General features: G+C 35.6%; 1 protein-coding gene across 5 annotated transcripts in view; it reads right to left on the bottom strand.

Annotated features, from left to right (window-relative positions):
- Nucleotides 1-20,354, bottom strand: part of PTBP3 (polypyrimidine tract binding protein 3) — a 101,369-nt gene that overhangs the window by 49,491 nt on the left and 31,524 nt on the right. For 2 of the 5 annotated variants that reach the window (XM_067743652.1, XM_067743650.1), the window contains 3 exons: nucleotides 19,079-19,163; nucleotides 3,273-3,442; nucleotides 735-881 (listed from right to left, as the gene is read on the bottom strand). In XM_067743652.1, the coding sequence (XP_067599753.1) occupies nucleotides 735-881; nucleotides 3,273-3,442; nucleotides 19,079-19,112 (351 nt within the window). In that variant the 5' untranslated portion in view covers nucleotides 19,113-19,163. The remainder of the gene's footprint in view (nucleotides 1-734; nucleotides 882-3,272; nucleotides 3,443-19,078; nucleotides 19,164-20,354) is intronic. The other 3 variants (XM_067743653.1, XM_067743651.1, XM_067743654.1) reach the window with 2 other exon arrangements.

Here is a 20,354-nt window from a genome sequence, read left to right as displayed (position 1 = left end):
AGAGTATCATGGCCAAGTTGCTCTCAACATAATTTAAAAAACCTTTCTTAAAATGTACTTGCTTTGTGGATAAATTTTTCCTACCCTGAAGTTACTTCAAATTACTATTTTAGCTACTTAGAAATCAACCTGAAGAGACACAGAAGTTTGAACATGAATTATATCAAAATAAAAACTGGAAAATTAGGTAAGAAATGTTCATATTCTATATTGCACATTCACCTTGGAGAGTCAAAATTCATTTAATGAACATATCTATACAAATTCTTATTAACATCTTAAGTTCAGTTACTTAACATCACAATAAAAGCATCACTCAACTTCTCAATGCCTTTGTTACATATTCTGTAAAAAGAAGGGATTGACTTCTAAACACACAAATGTTACATGTTCTGTAAAAAGAAAAGGATTGACTTCTACAGTTCCTTTCACATCTGAGATTTTTAAGAGAGACATAACAATGTATGTTTTTTTCCACTCATGAAAACAGTTTCAAGGGAAAACTAAATATCTGCCATTTCTAACGCCATATCTTCAAACTTACTTCCAAATGGCAGTGCTTTCTTATTCTTAAGTCTTTGGGTAAGAATTTACATAAACAATCTTTACCAGTAGAGCATGCTAAGATGAAGAAAAACACATGATTTTTTTTCCTCTGAAAAACAGAAAATTAAATTTAAGTTATTATATCATGTGTTCTTATAACTATTTTTAGAAATACCTTTAATACTTACAGCTTGATTAGGTAGATTGTCAGTCTTAAGTTCTCTGTGATTGGAATACTGAATAAAAACAGGCTGGCTTCGAAGGTGAGGAGTAACAGGAGTGTAATAATTCACCATAGTAACAGCAGCTTCCTCAGAAGCCATTTCTAAGAAAGCCTGCAATAAACACAAGAAAGTAAAGTGAAAGCTCATGTTTTTGAAAGGCAGCTAAGAACTACTTTGTCATTCCAGCTTGCTCTAAACTCAGTATTCTCAAGAGAAATCACATTGTCCCCAAGGGGATGAAAAGACTTGTTTCAAAGTGTATCATTGACAGTAACTGAAAACATAATTGAAGAAAGTTGGGTTCAATAAACGATTTGGGATTGGGAAATGGCCAGTTGATTAAATGATTTTATGTGGTTTTTGGTTTTCTTCTTATTTCTGTTTCTTCTAAAATCTAGAAATAATTAAAAAGGCAAAAATAAACGTGTGCATCACTACTATAAATAGTAGTAGCTTTCAGTTTCTTCCTAAAAAATTCTCAAACAGAGATGAGGCATAATGATTTGCTCTTCTCTACCTTTTTATAAAACAGCCATTTATGAATACAATTAGAGCATTCAGGTGCAAAGACTCAACTGTACAAATCAGGGAAATGGGAGAACTTCTTACATTAAGTCAATATTGCTTTGGGTCATTCAAGTGACCTTTTTTGGATATTGGCAATCACTGTACTAATATTAGCTATTTGAAGACTAACACAAGAAGAACTGAGATGGAAGAAGCTCCTTGGTATTTATGTCTTATTCTGTATAAAGCTTCTCCTAGCTGTCAGGACTCCCATTAACTTATGACAGGAATAGGATACTTACAGACCTTTAAGGTGGCAGGTTTTATCACCCTATCTTAATGGTTAAGAAGATAAAATATAGACATCTACTAAGCGTTCTGAGCCCTCAGAACTACCTATAAGAACATCTCAAATTTAAAATGCAGGAAGAACCCCTGATCCAAATCACTGTCTTTGAGGAATAAAACAGACTTCGAGTCATTTATACTATCTAAAAGGTATAGATGTCCACAACACACTTTAAAGTTGCTATCCAATTGTATCAATAATACACTTTTTCTAATATTTCTAAGAGAAGTGGATAAAAATGATCAAGGTAACAAAAATAGCTATGGCAGTATTTCCTAACTATCTGGTTTTTAATCATCTTTTCAACAAAGAATTTGTAAACTGTATTCTAATAATATTCATTATATGGGGAGAGTCTCTTCCTGCAAACTCCTTTCTAAATGTTTCTAAACTCCTGCAATGTCTAACATCAGTCACACAAAGGAAAAGCTGAACAATGTCTTTGGAATATGATTCTTATCACAGGAATTTTTTCCTAAATGTATATACAACCTAAAAATTCATATGTAAAAATAAATTTTTCTACATGGAGTCCAGTAAAAGAATTATTTATGTTTTCCTAAAGCATCCAAAGGGATCAATTTTCATAATGTAGGGTGGAGAGAAAACCGAAAGTCACTACCCACAGAAAGGCTGGTGAAAATAACCCCTACTCTGTCCTCAACACTCCACCTACAAGAACCATAGGAAAGATTATGCTTACAAGTACTACTAGTGACTCACAACAGAATCTCCTGAAGTAATTACTAACAAGATATTTTCTAAACAGGATTTATGATCAAAAGACAAGCAATTAACATAACAGTCAATTAGCACTACAGATAAATATAAACCTAGAACCAACTGCAGAAACAAAGGAAAGTGTGACATTGCCTGCTGCCTCTCAGAGCTATTTGACATAAAACATAGGATACACTATATGAAACACGATAATGTACATTACACATGGCAGTTAGACATTTCACAGCCATTAGACACGGTCATGTTGGCTCTTTCAAACCGTGCAAACCATGCTATTCTCAATAGTGGCATCTGTGATAAAAAGATCCAAGTGCATGTACTATCTCCAAAAGATGCAAGAAAAATGTGTAAACACAACAAGGGCTGAATACTAAGACATATTATTTAACTTCTCCAGTTCTTAATAACCTCATCTGCATTAAACAGGGATGTTAAATAGTTTACTAAAGATAGAGGAGTCTGAATCAGACATCATTATCCAATCTCTGATGGTAATCAATCCAATCTCTTCTGATAATCACAGGATATTTTCATAAACCATTTTGTAATTAAGAATATAAAATATGTTTGTTAACAAGTCAATGAATAAGAGATAATCCTGTTTCCTACATTAACATTTTTGTTTGCTGCTTCCTGTCATTAAAAAGTTCTATTTTAAAAACTATTTAAATAGAATGAAATTTAGGGGGAAAAAAAAATTCAAGAAAATAAAATCTTTTTTTTTTTTTTGGCCACACCTTGCAGCTTGTGGGATCTTAGTTCTCCCACCAGGGATTGAACCTGCACCCCTGGCAGTGAAACTACGGAGTCCTAACCACTGGACTGCCAGGTAATTCCCCTAAAAATCATTTTATCACTAACACTCAGAGATAATAACTGTGGGTCAATCTTTAAAACTTACATACCTGGCTTTTTCCTTTCAACATCAAAAGATTAGTTACTTTGCCAAATGGTAGACCTAATGATATGACCTCTGCTTCGGTGACATCACTTGGAATTTTGCGAAGATGGAGAACACGGGAAGGCGAACAGGGAGGTCTATCTCCTTTAAATTTCTTGTTGTCATTCCCATTAGCTAAAAAATACAAGATTTTTAAAAAAATTACTGAAACTGATTTGGGCTGACGTATTACATTAACCATATCATCACATTTGACATCTGATATTCCAAGAGTTTCAGGTTTTGAAATTCATGAACTACGTACGGGGCTGACGGGAGAAGAGTAGAAGACAGTGGAAAACAAAACCATCCACCTTTCAATGAATGCGTTGATTTTTCACTACAGGTATTATATTTTTTAAAAATTGAACTCTGATTTTTAACGTCAAGGAAAAGTGCTGGGTAAATGAATTACATATTTAAAGGTATCAAAACCTCTAAATAGTTAACTATTTGTTGTGAATAGAGAACAGTATTTATAATATCTTTAATGTATTTTAAAGTTATTTTTCTAATTTGTCCTATTACTAATTAAACAAATAAGAAAAATAACTTTTAGGAAAGACAGTAATAAAAATTTTATATTTATCACACCCTACGAGGATTTGGATTTGAGATGCATGTTTATGAAAATAAGTTTATTTCTTGGGCATCATATAATTTTTACCAATCTATTTTTTAAAGTACTTTTAGAACATAAATTGTGGTTTCTTAGGATAATCTTATCCCTTATGATATAACAGGCAGTTCTTAACATAAGCATCATCACCTTTCTGGAAATACAAATTTTTAGCCCCACCTCAGACCTACTGAATCAGAAACATCCCAGTAACTGTGTTTTAACAAGCTCTCCAGATGATTCTGAAGCAACCTAAAGTTTGAGAACCACTGCTGTAAAATTAAGAAATCCATTATGCCAGTTTACAGCCAAATTTTATTTAAAGCCTATCTTTTAACAGTGACAATAACTAGAACTGACAAGCCTGTAACAAGTACTCAAATTTATGTACATAAGATTCAGAAATGTTTTTCTCCCAGAAATAGCACCAAGTAAGACTGAATGCAAATTATCTGAAAGCCCAAAGTTTCATTACAGTGTTTTTTTTTAATACTAAAATACTTAGCAGTATTAGGAGGAAAATATAATCTTTCCAAACACCTAAGATTATCATTTTTCTAAACACTAATGAAACTTTACAATCAGGTGTCTGTGATCCTAAATAAACAAATTTCATGAGGACCACGTAAAAATTATATGGCAGTATTTTGTACCCATAGCTGTGGCACAGAACTCAACTTGCTTACAGGTAAATAGGTTGACTTAATACCAAAACCAGCACTTGCTCCCAAATTCTCTATGTTCATAAATGCAGGCAACATCCTACCTGGACCCAAATACCATCAATTCCTAGAGGTCCTTACAGGTCTGTGCCTGTATATAACAAATGCCTAGGACAGAGTGTGGAAAATAATCGGCAAATATTTGTTGGAAATTAATCTGGGAGGCAAGAGGTTCCTTCTCCTTTCTCATCATGAAATATTTATTTTTCCCTCCAAAATGACTGATTCCATTTTCATCTCCACGCTCAATGTCACCTCACCTATGATCTTGGCCCCTTCTACTCTCCCTTCCTCTAGTTTCACCCCTCCCCCACTTCCACTCAGATCCAACATCATATCAACCTAAACAGATGTATCATGTCATTATCCTGCTCTAAAAACCCTGACAGGATTCCAGCTACCTAAAATGTCCATTAGTTTCTAGTTTTCACGCTGTTTTCATTTACACTGTTTCACTGGAGTTGACAAAAATATACTAAGTTAAATATTATTAATTTTAACAGATGAAGAGACAGAGGTTCAGAGATTAAATAATTTTTGTACACAGCTAGCAAGTGATAAAAGCATTATTCAAACTTAAGTTTAAAGGTAATTTTCTTAACCACAAAAATCTCAAAGTGTCTTACCATTTGTAGAAAAAAGTAAGCAACCTGACAGTGACAAAAAATTTTCAGAGTATGTGCAGGTTTATGAGAATTATAATGATAGTACTGTCACTAGATTAAATGCCAAATATCACCTCGTGGACAGGAGTGAAAGCCAAGCATGAAGTGCCTTTCTGCACCCTCCCTCCCTGTAAGCCTAGATGGCTAGACAACAATACCACCACCTTGTGCGTTCTAACCAGCACAAAGTGTTAAAGACTAGAAAAACATACTAAAGGCCAAAGGCTTTTGTAAGTTTACCCAGAATATTCCAAAATGAATGAATGAACATTAAGAAGGTTGTTTCTTTAACTGAGGTGTTCAGAATCTCCGTAAAACTATGTGTGAGAAAAAATGAATACCTACATAAGCTATTTGAGCTTGCACTGAACTATCAAATAAAGACCTATGGTGACAAATTTTTATCAAGAATTATGCAAATATATCACCATTTTAGGTTGTTAATTGTTCTGCATTATAAAAGTGCCTAGACTATGTTCAGAGCATGGGCTATGAAATCACACATCTTGTTCTGACATAACTGAGCCTGAGATTCTTCTCCGATAAAATGAGTATAATAACAGTATTTGGAAAATGTAGTATGAGTATTTGGAAAATTAAATATGATAACATTTAAATGTTAGGTGTAATGCCTAGTACAAAGTGATCAATAATCTATGTCTTGATTTTCTTAGGAGGGCTTATTTTACCTGGAAAGTATGTTCTTTCTACTTTTTTGGTGCTAAAATAATGATTGTGGACAACAGTGGATTTTTTTCTCTTGATGTTCTTACTTGCAAAATTGACATTGTTTAACATTAATTGAAAATTTTATTATTCTGTGTAATCTAAAAGCCTAAGAACTACTCATCTAGATGACCCAAAAAGGTTATATCTAAAGACTTGATAAATATAACAATCTAAAAATGAAAAATGCATATAAGCAATTATATGGCATTATAATTTAATAAAAGAGGAAACAAGAAAATTGCAATGCACTGAATACATAACTTTGACAAATTATTCCCTGTACAAAAGGATACACCACAGACTTTTCCAAAATTGTATTATGAAAATAAGCATTCAAAATACTTAGCTTGCATAAATCTTGTATTTTTTGAATATAATGAAAAGTCCTGAATGCCTACTATATATTAATTATGTTCCAAAGAGATAAGTGGAAGAGACTTTTTAAAAATTCATATATTCCCATCTCAAAACTGAAGGGATCTACCAAGAAAACTATACTAGAAATATGGGTCTTTTTAAAAATTCAACTTTATTAGGGTATTCTTTAGGTATAGTAAAATCCACCTGCATTTTAAATGCAGAGTATGACAACCTTTGACAAATAACCCATATGGCCACAAAAAACCATTGAACCTGGACTTTTTTTCTTTTTTTTTGAAGGACTTTTAAATTATCAATTTGATATTTAAAACAAGTACAGGGCTATTTAGGTTTTCTATTTCTTTTGCACCTGTGTTTTTCAAGGAATTGGTCCACTTCATCTAAACTGTCAAACTTATTGGCTTAAAATTGTTCACAATATTCACTTGATATCTATCTTAGCCTGCTCAGGACACCATAACAAAATACGACAGAGTGGCTTAAACAATACAAATTTACTTTTTCACAGTTCTGGAGACTAGAAGTCCAAAATCAAGGGTCAGCATGGTCACTTTCTAGTGAGGATTCTTCCTGGCTTATAGACAGCCACCTATTCACATGGTCCTCACATGGCAGGGGTGGAGGGAAAAAGCAAGCTCTTTGGCATCTCTTCTTATAAAGACATTAATCCCAGTGAGGGCCCCACTCCAAAGACCCCATCTCCAAATAGCATCACATTGGGGGTTAGGGCTTAAACATATGAATTTTGGGGGTACACAAACATTCAGTCCATAACAATATCTTTTTAATGTCTACAGGATAGTTCTTGATATTAGTAATTTCTGTCTTTTTTTAATAAACCTACCTAGAGGTTTATTAATTTTATTGATCTATTAAAAAAACAGCTATTGGTTTCATTAATCCTCATTTTCTATGTCATTAACTTTTGTTTTTATATTTAATATTTTCTATTTACTTGGGGTTTAATTTGCTCTTCTTATGCTACACTTAGAAGCTTAGATCATTCATTTTAGACTTTTTTCTAATAAAATATTTAAAGCTGTAAATTTCCTTCTAAGAACAGCTCTAGCTGAACCCTACAAACTTTAGTAAGTTGTGTTTTCATATTAATTCACTTCAAAATATCTTCTAATTTCCCTTGTGACTTCTTATGTGATCCATGGATTAAGTGTTACTTTCTTTTTCCAAGCAACTGGAGATTTTTTTCTCACATATTTGAGGATCATTTCTTAAAACTGCTAATACAATTCTAATGCATAATTTTAATGCATTCATATTTACTGAGACTTAAGGACCCAGCATATAGTTTACCTTGCTGACCATTTCACGTGAACTTGAAAAGAATATGTATGCTGATGGTGTGCGAGAGACTGTTCCATATGTCAATGAGGTCAAGCTGGTTGATAGTGTTGAAAACTTCTATATTAGGTGATCTACAAACTTCCTCTAAAGGGTCACATAAATATTTTAGACTTTTGTGGGCCATACAGGCTCTGAACCAACTATTCATCTCTGCAGTTGTAACATGAAAACAGCCATAGCTGACATCTTGCAGAAAAACCCAAACGAACTTTTCGGCCAAGCCAATAAATAAGTATGACTGTGTTCAAATAAAGTTTTATATATAGATAGCAAAATTTAATTTCATATAAGTTTCATGTATCAGAAATTTTTCATGTATCAGAAAATATTCTTTGTGTTTTTCACCATTTAAAATGTAAAAATCAGGAATTCCCTGGTGGTCCAGAGGCTAAGACTCCGCGCTCCCAATGTAAGGGGCCTGGGTTTGATCCCTGGTCAGGGAACTGGATCCCACATGCTGCAACTAAGAGTTCGCATACTGCAACTGAAGATCCCGCGTGCTGCAACGAAGATCCTGCATGCCGCGACAAAGATCAGGCAGAGCGAAATACATACATACATACATAAATACATAAAATTTTTTTTAAATGTAAAAATCAATCTTAGCTCATGGGCAATATAAAAATGGGCAATGGAGTGGATGTGGCCCACAGGGCAGAGTTTGCTAATGCCTGCTCTGGATTCTTATTGATTTTTATCTACTACACTATCAATTACTGAGAGAGGAGTGTTGAAATCTGCAGCTGTAATTGTGGATTTGTCTATTTCTCTGTTTAGTTCTATTAGTTTTACTTTATGTATTCTGAAGCTCTGTAATTAGGTGAATATATATATTTAGGATACATATATTTATCAAGAAATATAAATAAATGGAATACAAAGTAATAAATGACAAATAAAATGGAATATAAAAAATAATCTAAAGGAAAAACAGAACAAAATATATGGGACAAATAGGAAATAAATAGGAAGATGAAAGACTTAGCGGGGTGCAGATTCAATCCCTGGCTGGGGAACTAAGACCCTGCATATCGCATGGCCAAAAAAAAAAAAAAAAGACTTAAACCCAACTACATCAATAATTATATTAAGTGAAACTGGCATAAAGATTCCAATTGAGGGGCTTCCCTGGTGGCGCAGTGGTTGAGAGTCCGCCTGCCAACGCAGGGTACACGGGTTAGTGCCCCGGTCCGGGAAGATCCCACATGCTGCGGAGCGGCTGGGCCCGTGAGCCATGGCCACTGAGCCTGTGCTCCGCAACGGGAGAGGCCACAACAGTGAGAGGCCCGCGTACCACAAAAAAAAAAAAAAAAAAAAAAAAAAAAAGATTCTAATTGAAAGGCAGAGATTATGGTCTGGATAAAAGCAAAACAATTATAAGGTGTGAATAAGAAACCCATTTAAAATATAAAATCCAGGTTACAAGTAAAAGGATGAAAACACCTAAATATGTAAACACTAATCACAAGAAAGCTGGAGTGGCTGTACTAATACCAGACAAAGTAGACTTCAGGAAAAGGAGTATCACCAGAGATAAAGTGAGACATTTCATAATGATAAAGGGATCAATTTATCAAGGAAACATAATATGTCACACATAAAACATGCACATCAATGGCAGATAATCTCTGTTTTTTAATTATAATCTTTACTTTTTTTGTTTACTTTTTTTTAAGCGACTGCTCTGGGGTTAAATTGACAATTCATATCTTTAACTTACCCCAGTCTACCTTAAAATAATATTATAACACCTAGGTATTATGTAAGAACTTTTCAAAGTATATGTCTATTTTCCTTATCATATCCTTTGTGTTACTATCATATATTATACTTTTCACATATGCTATAACTCCCCAAATATATTAATATTATCTTGCTTTAAATAGTCAATTACTTATTTTTCTTTTTGCATCTTATTTTATTCACTTATTGTGTCTTATGGAGCTTTCCATAGAGAGCATTCTATACTTTTTTTTCAAATAATTTTTTACTGTGGTATAATACACATAAAATTCGCTATCTTAACTATTTTTAAACGTAGAATTCAGTGGTGTTAAACATATTCATAATGTGTAACTATCACCACCACCTATCTCCACAGCACTTTTCACCTTGTAAAACAGAAACTCTATACCCATTAAAAAGTAGTTCCCTAGTCCTCCCTTCTTCCAGCCCCTAGCAACCACCATTCTATTCTCTAAGATTCTGACTACTCTAAGTATTCTTTCTTATTTCCTTTTGTGCATATCATATAGCTATTTTCTTTGTGGTTACCATGGGGATTACATTTAACATCCTAAAGTTATAACACTTTAATTTGAATTTAGACCAGCTTAACTTCAATAACATACAAAAACTCTGCTCCTTTACAGCTCTGTCCCCACCCCTTTCCATTATTATCACAAAATTACATCTTTATACAGTGTGTGCCCAGAAACACAAACTAACAATTCTTTTAATGCATTAGTCTCCTAAATTATTTAGAAAACAAAATGTGGAGTTACAAACCAAGTCACTTGGTAGCTTTTAGATTAATAATTTTAAAAAAATGTATTAGCCCCTTAAATCTACAGAAAACAAAAAGTAGATAACAAACCACTGTTAGAATAATATTGGCTTTTATAAGGGCCTTCACTGAGATCTTTATTTCTTCATATGGCTTTGAGCTACTGGCCGGTGTCCTTTCATTTCACCCTAAAGGACTCCTTTGAATATTTCTTGCAGGGCAGATCTAGTGGTAATAAAATCCTTCAGTTTTTGCTCATGTGGAAATTTCTCTTTCACTTTTGAAAGAAAAATTTACCAAACATAGGATACTTGGTTGACAGTTTTATTCTTTTAGCACTTTGAATATATTGGCCCACTGACATCTGTCCAAAGTTCCTGAAGAGAAATCTGGTCATATTCTTATTGAGGATCCCTTGTATGTGATAAGTTGATTCTCTCTCGATACTTTCAGGATTCTCTCTTTGTCTCTGACTTTTGAAAGTTTCATTATAAAGGTGTCTCAGTGTGGGTCTCATTGAATTCATCTTACTTGGAGTTCATTAAGCTTCTTGGATGTTTATATTCATGTTTTTCATCAAATTTGGGAATATGGTAACTCTGGAAATCAGACTCTTCCCCTTTCTAGGGGTTTTCTCATTTGTGTTATTGTTTTTGATTGTTTTAGACTGTGTTTACGCCAAGGATCAGCTTGAGGTGTAAATTTAAGTTCTACTCAGGTGTCTTCTGAGCCTTTTCCTGGGCATGCACTATCACTTTCTAATTTTCCCTGTAGATGCAGCTGTTTTTTAATGTCCTAGTCTTCAATCTTTGGCTCCCAAAAGGGGAAAAAAAGAGAAAATGAAGGGGAGGAGGGTGTGGAAAGCACCAGCCTTTTATATGCTCTGGAAGTCACATATATTGGGAGTGGGGCGTGCTGGCTTGCAACAATAGCGGGAGATGCAAGAACAATGGCTGCCTACCTCTTTGTCCTACCTGCATGATCAGAAGAAGCACCAGCAATCAGAGCACAGAACCCTTGAAGTTGAAGGACAAGGTCCTTTTTGCCTACCCTGGCTCCTATTTGTAAGCTGCTCTGGAACCACACAGTTGCCTGCCATGTGACTGAGCGTGAGGGATGGGTAGCTGCTGCTGCACTAAGAGCTAAAATTGACCAAAATTAACCACAATTTACCTTCCAAGTCTTCCCCTGGAACTTGCAAGCCTTCAAAAGACTCCAGAGTTCCAAATTAGTTATAGACAGATTCTGCCAGTGCAATTGTTGTCTAGGTAGAAAGACAGACTCCTGGTGCTTCTTACTCTACCATCTTCCCAGAATCCCTCAATCATCTTTTAAATTATCCAAAAAAAATGAGAAAGAAAAGTCACATATCCACATATTTACCACTTTGTGTAGATCCAAGTTTCCACCTGGTATCATTTTCCTCAAGTCTGAGGAATTTCCTTTTCCATTTCATAAAATGTAAGTCTGTTACTAACAAATGCTCTCAGCTCTTGTATGCCTCAAATAAGGCTTTATTTTAACTTTATTTTTGAAAAATATTTTAACTGGATATAGAATTTGTTTCATTGTATTTATCTACAGTACTTTAAAGATGTTGCTCAACTGTCTTCTGGTTTGCAGTTTCAGGCAAGCACTCTCATTACTCTTATCTTTGTTTCTCTGAATAAATGTGACTTTTTTCCTCTGGCTACTTTTAAGATTTGTTCTGCATTCCTGGTTTTCAGCAATTTGATTATGAGGAGATTTGGTGTGGTTTTCACTGTGTTTAACCTGCCTGTGGCTCACCGAACTTCTTGGATATGTGGCTTTACAGTTTCCACCATATCTGGAGTATTTTCAGTCATTATTTCTTCAGATATATTTGTTTCCCCACTCCCAACTTTTTTTCTGGAACTTCAATTATACATATGTTTAGACCACTTAATTTTGTTCTACAGATTATTAAGGCTCTGTTCATTTCTTTTTCAGTCTTTTGGTCTGTGTGCTTTAGTTTCTATTGCTGTCTTTAAATTCACTGATCATTTCTTTTACAGAATATTAGTGCTGTTACAGCCATGCCATGTTTTTTTTTTTAGATATTATAACTTTATCTCTAGAAGTTCTATTTGATTTTTAGCTTTCATTTTCTCCCTGTTATGTTGATATTTTCCTTTAAATCCTTTCACATACTTTAATAACTGTTCCAAAGTACAAATCTGCTAACTTCATCATCTGTTATTTTCTAGGTGTGTTTCTATGGACTGATTTTTCTCCTAGCTATGGGTTGCAATTTTTGATTGAATGCTCAACATTGTGAGCACTGGAATTGTTTTATTCCTTTAAAGTGCCAGACTCCTTTCTGGAAAAAATGAAGTGCCAGACTCCTTTCTGGAAAAAAGTTAAGTTACTTTAAGATCAGGTAATTGTTTTGGAGCTTGTTTTTAAGTCTTGTTAGGGTGGGTTTAGAATAGCTTTTATGCTAGAGCTGATATACCACCCCTACTGGTAAGGCACGTGTGGCTTAATATTCACCAACAGATTCAAGGGCAGGTTTCTGGAGCACTTTTCTCACAGATGGAAGCTAGAACTCCTACAGGCAGCAAGACGAAAGAGGAAAAAACCATGCAGAGATGCCCCAGAAGTAACACTTCCACTTATATCTCATTAGACAGCACTCAATCACATGACCACACCTAGCTATAAGGAAGACTGGAAAAGCAGTCATTTAATCTGAGTGGCAATGTGCCCAGATAAAAATTAGAGCTCTGTTGCTAAAGAAAATAGAAAGTATTGGGGTACCCAACAAACAGTCTCTGCCATAATTCCTAAGATTAAATTTAGGAGGAAAAGCATATGATTTATGTAGAAAAGTATAAAACATTTTCATAATTACCAAAGGACATAAAATAAGACCTAAAACCATGGACTCACATGCCATATTCCCAGATGGAAAAATAATTACACAAAAAGATCAACATTTCAGAATCCCTAAGATTTTGTGGGGAAGGAATAGGGAATGAGGGGCTGTTCTAGAACTACACAAAATAATTTAAAGTTCATATGTCCATTATAGGCTAAGAGATATTCTTAAGGAATATTAATATCTAAGCAGAACGACCAGTTTGCCTGGGACAGTCACAATTTGGCATCATTGTTGTAGCAACCTGTACAGTTTAACATCTTCTCTTTTGAAAAAAAATTAACAGTTGCATTGAAATAAGCTAGAATAGGCTTAGTAGATCCAATTGATTTTTTTAACTTCCAGTTTTTGCCATGCTCTCATCTAGTAGTTTATAAACCACATGTACAGTGATTAAATCTGAATGTTAACCAATGTTAACCAGTGAGACGGAATCTCTTCATGACTTTTTCACAGACAACACACAGAGTCTTTGATTTAAAGAGGAAAGAAGGGAGGGAGGGAGGAAAGGAGGAAGGGAGGAAGGGAGGAAGGAAGAAAAAAGAAAAGAAATGCAGTGGCAGTGGGGACTTCCCTGGTGGCGCAGTGGTTAAGAATCCAGCTGCCAATGCAGGGGACATGGGTCTGAGCCCTGGTCTGGGAAGATCCCACATGCCGCAGAGCAGCTAAGCCCATGAGCCACAACTACTGAGCCTGCACTCTAGAGCCTGTGGGCCACAACTACTGAGACCGCGTGCCACAACTACTGAAGCCCACATGCCCTAAACCCTGTGCGCAGCAACTACTGAGCCCACATGCTGCAATTACTGAAGCCTGTGTGCCTAGAGCCCGTGCTCTGCAACAAGAGAAGCCACTGCAATGAGAAGCCCGCGCACCACAATGAAGAGTAGCCTCTGCTTGCCGCAGCTAGAGAAAACCCGCATGCAGCAACGAAGACCCAACACAACCAAAGGAAAAAAAAAGAAAACAATTTGAAAAGAAAATATAAAAATTTTTTTTAAATTTTAAAAAAATTAAAAAAAAAGAGAAGAAATGCAGTGGGACACAAGTAGCTAAGGATAGCTCCTAACTCCTTCCATCAGTATTCAACCTTCTACCTATGCTATTCATTTGGCTGCCAGGCTGCCAGTCTGTGGAAAATGTGGGAATTACAGGCCAGTTACACATGAAATACAATTACGTTTATAATCATTCCATTTTATATCTTATAGTAAATCCATAAATCTGTAATTCTGAATTAATTTAACTTGCAAAGTTTCTTCTCCATGTGTAAACAATAAAGTGTCAGATGTTAATATACTGACACCACTAACAGAACTTTGCAAACAGTTAAATTGTATCAGTTTTATCATCATCTGCAAACATTAGAAAATCAGTTATTACCCAATAATGGTATAATATTAAATACTTTCAATGGAATCAAAGGAAAGTTTCTGGGAAGTCATTCTATCAAAAGTGAAATGTGTGACACTAATGAAAATTCAGTTTAAAAAACTCAGCTAAAAATAAAACTTCTTTGGGGTAATAATACAAATATAAATTTTGGTGCAGCAAGATGTCATGGCAAAAACAGTGTTCTGACAGTCCCATAAAGTAGACATGTATCTGCAATCTATTTGGTGCACACATAGCTTGTTACCAAACAAGCAATATTCTACAGATAGAAAGAAAAATTATAGTCGTCAAATTTTACAAATATTTTAAAATCCACATTTAGATTAACTGAACTACAAAAATTTTGTGATGAAGACTGTACTGAATACAAAAAAGATCTTTCAACACAATACATGGCTTTCTTTTAGCTATGCATTATCAATGTGATTTTTTAAATTATTTGTGTCTTTGAAGAACTACTTAAGTAACTTACAAAGGGATTTAACTTGTTTATAAATGAGCCCTAAAAACTTTGACACAATTTGTTCAAAATCAATTAGAAATATTTATTCAAAGAAGTCAAGGAATGGAGTACCAAAATCTTTAGTTTTTGAAGCTTTTAGAGAATTGCAAATACTGAATCAAACATTACAGAAGTATTTTTAATGTATAGGTGACCTAAAAAAAGAAGTTTTTACGTATCAACAGGCAAACCCTTCAGCAGGCCAACAACCCCTCATAAAAGGCAAACTAAAATTAGAAATTTTCCATGTATCACAGATATTTAACAAGGAAGTCTATCTCTGTTCATGGATTTGAATGTAAATGTCTGGATTTTTAATTTTCTCTTCCCTTCTGGTAGGAATCCCCAAAGCAATAAATTAACATATACATTAGGACGTGTTAGGGGCTGGTGATACCCTAGCAAGTCTAGCAGAGCAAACACAAAACTTCCCTGAAGATTCTCACAGAAGAAGAAAATAATTCAGCCAAAGATTACCTCACAACCAAAAATTATGAATCAAGGAAAAATAACATACCATAAGCAAATACTAGCAGATACAAAACCAAGTAATATTAGCACCCTAAAGAACTCCATAATTGTAAAATCTGAGACTATAAAAATTTTGTTTTAAATAATTAAAAAATTAGGGGGAAAAAGCAATGGAAACCATAAAAAAAGAACACGATACTGTTTTTCTAAATAACAACAAAACTAGATCATCTTTAAAAATGAATCAAATAAAACAGAGAAAAATGAAAAATATATGCCTTGAAATCAATTACTCAATAGAAGGATTAAACAGCATATTAGACAAAGCTGAACAAATAATGAATGAATCAGAAAATCATTTCAAGGAAATTATCCAAAATACAAGACCTTAATGAGAAAAAGGTGACAATAAATGTAAGAGGTTAAAACAACTTGCAGGACTAAATGAGGTGGTCCTATACATGTCTAACTGGAGTTCCAAAAGGAAACAATTCTTTGGAAAGTAGGGTCACTCCTAGACAGAATAAATGAAAGTAAGTCTGCAGCAATGGTCTTCAACACTGGCTGCACCTTACATGTATCACCTAAGAAACTTTAGAAACAAATTAAAAACAGTGCCTAGGTCCCCCTTCCCCCTCCTGTAATTTTGGAATTGGTGTGGAGTAGGTCAAGGTGTCTGTATTTTCTTCAAAGCTTCCCAAGCTATTTTAGTGAACATCCAGGGTTGAGAACTAGTGATCTACACCTAGACACAGCTAGAGAAACCACAGAACAAAATTAAAGAGAAAAATGTTAAAACAACTACAGAGAACTAATACTATCTACAAAATAATAATAGATTGACAAAAGACTTCTCAACAACAGATGCCAAAAGAATAATAAAACAATACCTTCAAAGTACTGAGAGAAAATAACTGTCAACCTGGAATTCTAAATAGCTAACTACCATTCAATAGTAATATCAAAATAGACATTTTTAGTCAGTCTAAGAGGTTACCATTTATAGAGTTTTGCTGAAATAGCTACTAAAGACGATGTGCTTTAAGAAGAAAAACACTGAACCTAGAATGGAATGGGATACAAGAAGAAATTGAAAACATAAAAGCAAAACACAGCAGACTACTGATGCTAGCTAAACTCACAGCTCATACTTCTTTTCCTAAGTAATCAATCAATCAGGATGTCAGTCCTTCTGGTCATCCATCCCAGTAGTTTGTAAACATGACCAAACAAACTGACCTCAGTTTTAAAAATAAGAACAAGGGCTTCCCAGGTGGCACAGTGGTTAAGAATCCTCCTGCCAATGCAGGGGACACGGGTTTGAGCCCTGATCTAGGAAGATCCCACACGCTGCAGAGCAACTAAGCCCGTGCGCCACAACTACTGAGCCTGTGCTCTGGAGCCCGTGAACCACAACTACTGAGCCTGAGTGCCACAACTGCTGAAGCCCACGTGCCTAGAGCCCGTACTCTGCAGCAGGAGAGGCCACCACAATGAGAAGCCCATGCACTGCAACTAAGAGCAGCCCCCGCTCGCTGCAACAAGAGACACCCACGCGCAGCAATGAAGACCCAACGCACCCAAAAATAAATTAAAAAATAAATAAATTTATAAAAAAAAGAATACATGGGTCCCACCCTAGATGTCCTGTTAACTCTAGGAGTAAGGGCCGAAATTTTCTTAAAAGCCTACCAGATCAAGAGGATAATCAGGTTTAGGAACTTCAGATTTCTAGCATTTCCTTCATTCAGCAGTTCTCTTAAAGTGTGTTTCCCTGGCACTACCTCTTAAAGTGTGGTTCCTCATATGGCAGCATCATCATTACCTGTGAACTTGTGGAAATGCAAATTCTCAGGACCCACTCCAGATCTACTGAATTAGAAATTCTGAGGATGGACTCTGCAACTGTGCTTTAGCAAGCCCTCCGGGTGATTCTGATGCCAGGTCATTTTTGAGAAAGCTGCTTTAATCTCCTGCTCTAAGTACCCTGTTCACACTTCCACATGAACAAACCCCCTGCTGCTGTCCTGCCTACAAAATCCTTCCATTTAGTCTTCTAGAGCAATGTACCATGGCTGACCAATTCCCAAATATTCTTAATCTCTTCACTGGATTTTTACATCTTTTGTCTTAACTGAACCTGGTTCACTTCTCTTACAGGGTCTTCACATAAAGGTTGTTCACTCTCCCAAACATCATGTAACTCAGGGTCTGGAAAGTGAGGTCTACTCATTCCCTAACTCCCTATAACACCAAAACATCTGGATAAAGATCTCACCTTTTCTGAGACTCTCCACTCTCATGGCTTCAGTTGTTAAGTGTATTATGATATTGACTTCCAAATTTCTCTTATGATGTTGAGACCAGAACCCACTACCTATCTCACACTTCCATCTGGATGTCCCCAGAGGAACCTCAAATCAATATATAAAAATCTGGGGACTGGGCTTCCCTGGTGGCGCAGTGGTTGAGAGTCCGCCTGCTGATGCAGGGGACACGGGTTCGTGCCCCGGTCCAGGAGGATCCCGCGTGCCGCGGAGCGGCTGGGCCCGTGAGCCATGGCCGCTGAGCTCGCGCGTCCAGAGCCTGTGCTCCGCAACGGCCCGCGTACCGCAAAAAAAAAAAAAAAAAAAAAAAAATCTGGGGACTTCCCTGGCGGTCCAGTGGTTAAGACTCTGTGCTTCCAATGCAGGGGGTGCAGGTTCGATCCCTGGTCGGGGAACTAAGATCCCACATGCCATGCGGCCAAAAAAAAAAACAAAAGACAAAAAAAACTGAACCTGCCATATTGTCCAACCCTGCTCTTCCTGTACTTTCTAATATAAATGAAGGCACCACAATTCAGCTATCTAAGTCTAAACCTATAAATCATCAATGGAATTCCTTATTCAAACATTCGATTAATCACCAATTACCATCAATTATTTCACCTTCTGTTAAGTTCTCTAATTCTCACCATCACAACTACTACTGCTATAGTACAAATTCTCCACCCTTACTAGGATTTCTTATACAGCAATAGCCCCCTAACTGCTCACTCTCTCTCAAGTATTGCACTCCTCCAATTCATTTTATAGTCCCTAAATTTCAAGAACATTTATTTTTAAAATCATGTGAACTTATAGTTTTAATACTTCTACTCTAAATCCATCATCATTCAACACAAGTTTTTAAATCTAGCTCTTTTACTCAATAGTTCTAGATCACCAACTTACTGATAATTTTATCACAACTATGTGATAATTTTACTTACTGTGATAATTTTATCACAACTATGTTACAAAGAATGTCAGTCAAAAAAGTAATTATCTAATTAAATCCAAATTAATGCTTAAAATTTAAGTGCTGTAACTAATAATTTCATCTATATGAACTTCACTGCCACAAATTTTAGATTTTGTTGTAAATAATAGCACTGCATGTTTATAAGATGAGCAAAATAAGAACATGGTGAAAAGAAAATTTTTGAAACCCAGAGAAAGAAAACATCTCAGATTTTGAAAAAATGAAAACTCACCATACACACCTGCAGAACGAGTGGAACTGTTCATGGTAAAAGGTCCGTTAACGATGTCGGAAGAAAGAAGCTCATCAGATCCCCGCTGAAAAGCAAGAGCAATATTCTGTTAATAAAACAAGTCTTGGATAATGGTCCATATTTACTACTAAAAATATTAAAAGCTAATATTACTTAATCTGAATATCAAGGCACTTAAGGGGAAGTCTTCAAGAATCATAAAATCTAAAGGTTGGAAGTGAACTTAATAGTAAACAAAAATTATTGAACATCCACATGATTGTTAGTTATAAAAAAGAGAATTGCCATCACATAATTGGGGGCATAATCCCACAACCCTTTTGAATGAAACTCAATTCTCTGAGATACTACATCTGAAGTGTCAAAAACCATACTTAGGGGTTGAATCCTGACATTGTTTTTGTAGTATATTTTTAAGTATATTTAGTATATTTTAAATACATTTTGGTATATTAAGTATGTTAAGTTTTGTAGTATATATATATTTTTATAAAGGACTGATGACTTTTTTGTTTTGGCTGCGTTGGGCCTTCGCTGCTGCGCGTAGGCTTCCTCTAGTTGCGGTGTGGGGACTACTCTTCACTGCAGTGAGCAGGCTTCTCACTGTGGTGGCTTCTCTTGTTGCGGTGCACGGGCTCTAGGCGCGGGCTTCAGTAGTTGTGGCTCATGGGCTCTAGAGCACAGGCTCAGTGGTTGTGATGCACAGGCTTAGCTGCTCCGTGGCATGTGGGATCTTCCCAGACTAGGGCTCGAACCCATGTCCCCTGCATTGGCAGGTGGATTCTTAACCACTGAATCACCAGGGAAGTCCTGTAGTACATTTTTAAGTATTTGCGTGCAAATAATTGTGTAGCACTCCCTTGACTTTTTCATAGATGTGTATTTTTAAAAGTTGAACACAAAGATGCAATTTATTTCTATATTGGTCAAATCCTTTAAATAAGTGATTTTTTTAATTCATTAATCCTTAAAATGATCTTTAATGTGTACTATTTCTTTCTTTCTTTTTTTTTTTTTTTTTTTTTTTGTGGTACGCAGGCCTCTCACTGCTGTGGCCTCTCCTGTTGCAGAGCACAGGCTCCGGACGCGCAGGCTCAGTGGCCATGGCTCACAGGACCAGCCGCTCCGCGGCATGTGGGATCTTCCCGGACCAGGGCACGAACCCGTGTCCCCTGCATCGGCAGGCGGACTCTCAACCACTGCGCCACCAGGGAAGCCCTGTGTACTATTTCTTAAACAACTACTGTTTAAGTAA

This window comes from Pseudorca crassidens, chromosome 7 (assembly GCF_039906515.1).
Source record: "Pseudorca crassidens isolate mPseCra1 chromosome 7, mPseCra1.hap1, whole genome shotgun sequence".
NCBI lineage: Eukaryota > Metazoa > Chordata > Mammalia > Artiodactyla > Delphinidae > Pseudorca > Pseudorca crassidens.
Note: the sequence above shows the minus strand (reverse complement) of the source record. Positions and strands in the feature narration are given on the sequence as shown.